General features: G+C 41.2%; 1 protein-coding gene across 1 annotated transcript; it reads right to left on the reverse strand.

Moving 5' to 3' along the window:
- Positions 1 to 1656: 1656 nt before the first annotated feature.
- LOC101516689 (olfactory receptor 7A10-like) lies at positions 1657 to 2586 on the reverse strand. The gene has a single exon (XM_004593317.2). It carries the CDS (start codon positions 2584 to 2586, stop codon positions 1657 to 1659), a length of 930 nt encoding a protein of 309 aa, XP_004593374.2.
- Between the last annotated feature and the right edge of the window lie 923 nt (positions 2587 to 3509).

Genomic DNA, 3509 nt, shown 5'->3' on the forward strand with positions numbered 1-3509 from the left:
CTTTTTTTTTAATAATGTTATGGAATTAATTGACATAGTATTGAGTAACCAACATGTTAAAAAATGCAAGTTCTTTACCACATCCTGTGACTCCTTCGTTGACATTTCAATTTTAGTTTATACACGACTGGGTTCTATATACCTTAAAATGGCTATAGATTACTATTCAGCTGTCTCGTGTCTATTTTCATTATAGTATTTAGCATTATATAGTGTTGAAGCATAATTTTGCTGAACTTGGTTTTGTTTGTTTTCGGGTAGTCTAGACTGGCTTATAACTCTAAAAAGACATATGTCAACAGTTTAGATGCAGAACAGTTTTAGGAGGGGTGTGCAGAGAAATCCTCAATACCCTAGTGAGGAGTAACCAATCTTTATGTCCCACCTAGTAAGGTATAAGTGAATCCACGCTGACCATTTCCTGTCTGATTCTAAGCTTTCCTTGTTCTCTGTACTCTAGATTTTTTATTTGTTTGTTTGTTTGTTTGTTTGTTTTGAGGGATTTCTGGAAGGATCCCTATGGTCATTGCAAGAGAGGGTGGGGACCCAAAGTTGGAAACAAGCAAGGACCAGAGAAAGCTCCCCTCCGTAGTCCTGAAGGAAGTTTACGGTTCTTCTGTTTCTGCGGACTGCTCAGGGCTCCTGGCTGTTGTTCTGATGACCTTGGATCCTGCAAGGAAGGATTTGGATTTCTTCCATCCCATGTGGTGGATCCAAGCGGGAGTGAATGACCTCAGAGTTCTTGGCCTCTAAAGGCACTCCAATTCCCCGTGGTTTTTTTTTTTATTTGCGCAAACTCTTAACACAGATCTGAAATGCAATCTTAACCGCTCCATAGGAACAATGGGCATTGCCAAATTTTTTTTAAAGTTTTATTTATTTTTATTGAAAAGGCAGATGTACAGAGAGGAGGAGAGACAGAAAGGAAGATCTTTCGTCTGATGATTCACTCCCCAAGTGACCGCAACGGCTGGTCCTGCGCCGATCTGAAGCCAAAAACCAAGAGCTTTAACCACTATACTATCGCATCGGACCCAATGTATTTAAATAATCTTTATTTTTTCAGTTATATAAATGGAAATGATGACCAAAATCATTGGGACCCTGTGAGTTTATGGGAAGACATGGAAGAGGCTCCACGCTCCAGACTCTTGGCTTTGATTTGTTTCAGCTCTGGCCAATTGTATTCACTTGGGAAGTGAACCAGTGGACAGATTTCTCTTTCTTTTTCTCTGAATTTCTGTTTATCAGTGTTTCTAACAAAATTCATGAAATTCACAAAAAGTTAGTTCCCAGTATTCTAATCTAGCATGAATAATCAAATGAGACTACAACCCACTCAAATGATACTGCCTTGCACAGGAAATGATCCATTAAATGAAGATGAACTTCCAGATGTTTTTAATCCAAGGTTAGGGAAAATTGGAAAGTAACAAAGGGAAAAATTCTACCTACTCAAAAGAACAGATGGCTTCACAAGTGTACTGCTGAAATTTTATACATGTTGACACCAAATGAACAGAAAGTATAAGAAAACTTAACACACAAGGAGAAGATTGTATGTTTGTGATTTGACCAGGAGTTACAATTTCAAGCTTGCAGACATTGAGAGCTACAACAACGACCTCTTTCTTTGCTCCAGGTCAATGGATCATCTCACAGTTTCTGCCCAAAGAGTCGTTTCAAGGCCATCTTGACATCTGTGTTCCTCAGGCTATAGATGAAGGGGTTCAGCATGGGGGTGACCACGGTGTACATCACTGAGGCCCTAGCACTTGCACGTGAATTTTGGGTAGCAGTAGAACTAATATAGACACCCAGCCCTGTGCCATAAAACAATGAGACAACTGAGAGGTGAGAGGCACAGGTGGAAAAGACTTTACACTTGCCTTGAGCTGAAGAGATTTTACGGATAGAGGAGACGATCTTAGAATAGGAATACAAGATCCCAGTCAGGGGACCTCCTGCCAGTAAGATAATAACAAAATACGTGATGACATCATTAAGAAAAGTGTCTGAGCAGGCAAGTCGGGCCACATGATTCAGTTCACAGAAAAAGTGAGGGATTTCCAAGTGCACACAGAAGGATAGACGCAAAACCATTAAGCTTTGCAATAAGGCATGGAGGAAACTGATGACCCAGGACACCAAAACAAGCTGCACACACAGCCGGGGGTTCATGATGACCGTGTAGTGCAGGGGGTGACAGATGGCCACAAAGCGATCATAGGCCATGACAGCCAGCACAAAGTTCTCCAACTCAACAAAAAGCAAGAAGAAATACAACTGTGTGATGCAGCCGGCATAGCTGATGGCTTGATTCTGCATCTGGATGTTCACCAGCATCTTGGGGACAATGGTGGAGGTGAGACACATATCATAGGAAGATAGGTTGGCAAGGAAGAAGTACATGGGCGTGTGGAGTTTGGGGTCTGACAGGATGGCCAGGATGATGAGCAGGTTCCCACTGACAGTGACCAGGTACATAGAGAGGAAGAGCCCAAAGATGAGAGGCTGCAGTGCTGGGTCTTCTGAGACTCCCAGGAGAAGGAATTCTGAGAGTTGGGATATATTGTGAGATTCCATATTTTTAGGAAATCTGCTAGGATATAGACGTAAAACATCATGGTTACATTTTACACAGAGTTAATATTTATGTAGGTAAAATGCTGGCATTCATATTTACAGGCATAAAACTCATTTCTATCTCATGCTCATGATTTAGTACTGTTGTGGGTACTCTGTAACAACATCTCTGACCCATCTTCGCTTTGTATTTGCCTTAATATTTCTACATATATCATGTAGTTTTAGTAAGAAATTGCCTTGCACTTTTTGAGGTGTATGCTGACATCTGACCAAATTCCCAGCACTTCTCCACAGAAAAAGAGTACCATGTACATATCTCCTGGTAATGAAGACACCATCTGTGAGCCAATCAATGCTACAGATGGAAAGAAAATAGATAAAAGATCCTTCATGGATGATGCTATGTTCCATCTGGTGCCTAGGTAGGACCAAAAAGAGTCTGCCCAGTCTCAGAACAAGAACCATGGGGCATATTCAGGAGTGAAGGATTTGCAGGGATCAACCACTACAGAGACCCTGGGGTGGGTGTTCCCACCTAAAAATAATAATCCAAAGAGACAGGTGTGATGTGGACATGACAGCAGGGTGAGTGGCAAGGGATGGACTCAGAGGAGAGTTTGAGATTGAGCTATCCTCCCAGAACCCTGCAATGCCAGCACACAGAGTCCCCTTTAGACATTAAGAACCTCCTGCAGCTTATTAATTTTTACAATGCTCTGTGAGTATTGCTGGTTTCAGTTTGCTAATGAGTTTTCTACATTATTTCAATATAAGTAAAATTTGTTAGCTTTGTATAAGTAAATAAAATAAACTTATCTGTAAGTATTGCACATCTTTGTCAGGGTGCTATGTAATCTGGCCATACCTGTATGGATGGTGTAATGTTCAGTCCTGGTGACTATGTGTATGCATTCAAGCAC

This window comes from Ochotona princeps, chromosome 22 (genome assembly GCF_030435755.1).
Source record: "Ochotona princeps isolate mOchPri1 chromosome 22, mOchPri1.hap1, whole genome shotgun sequence".
In the NCBI taxonomy this organism is placed as follows: domain Eukaryota; kingdom Metazoa; phylum Chordata; class Mammalia; order Lagomorpha; family Ochotonidae; genus Ochotona; species Ochotona princeps.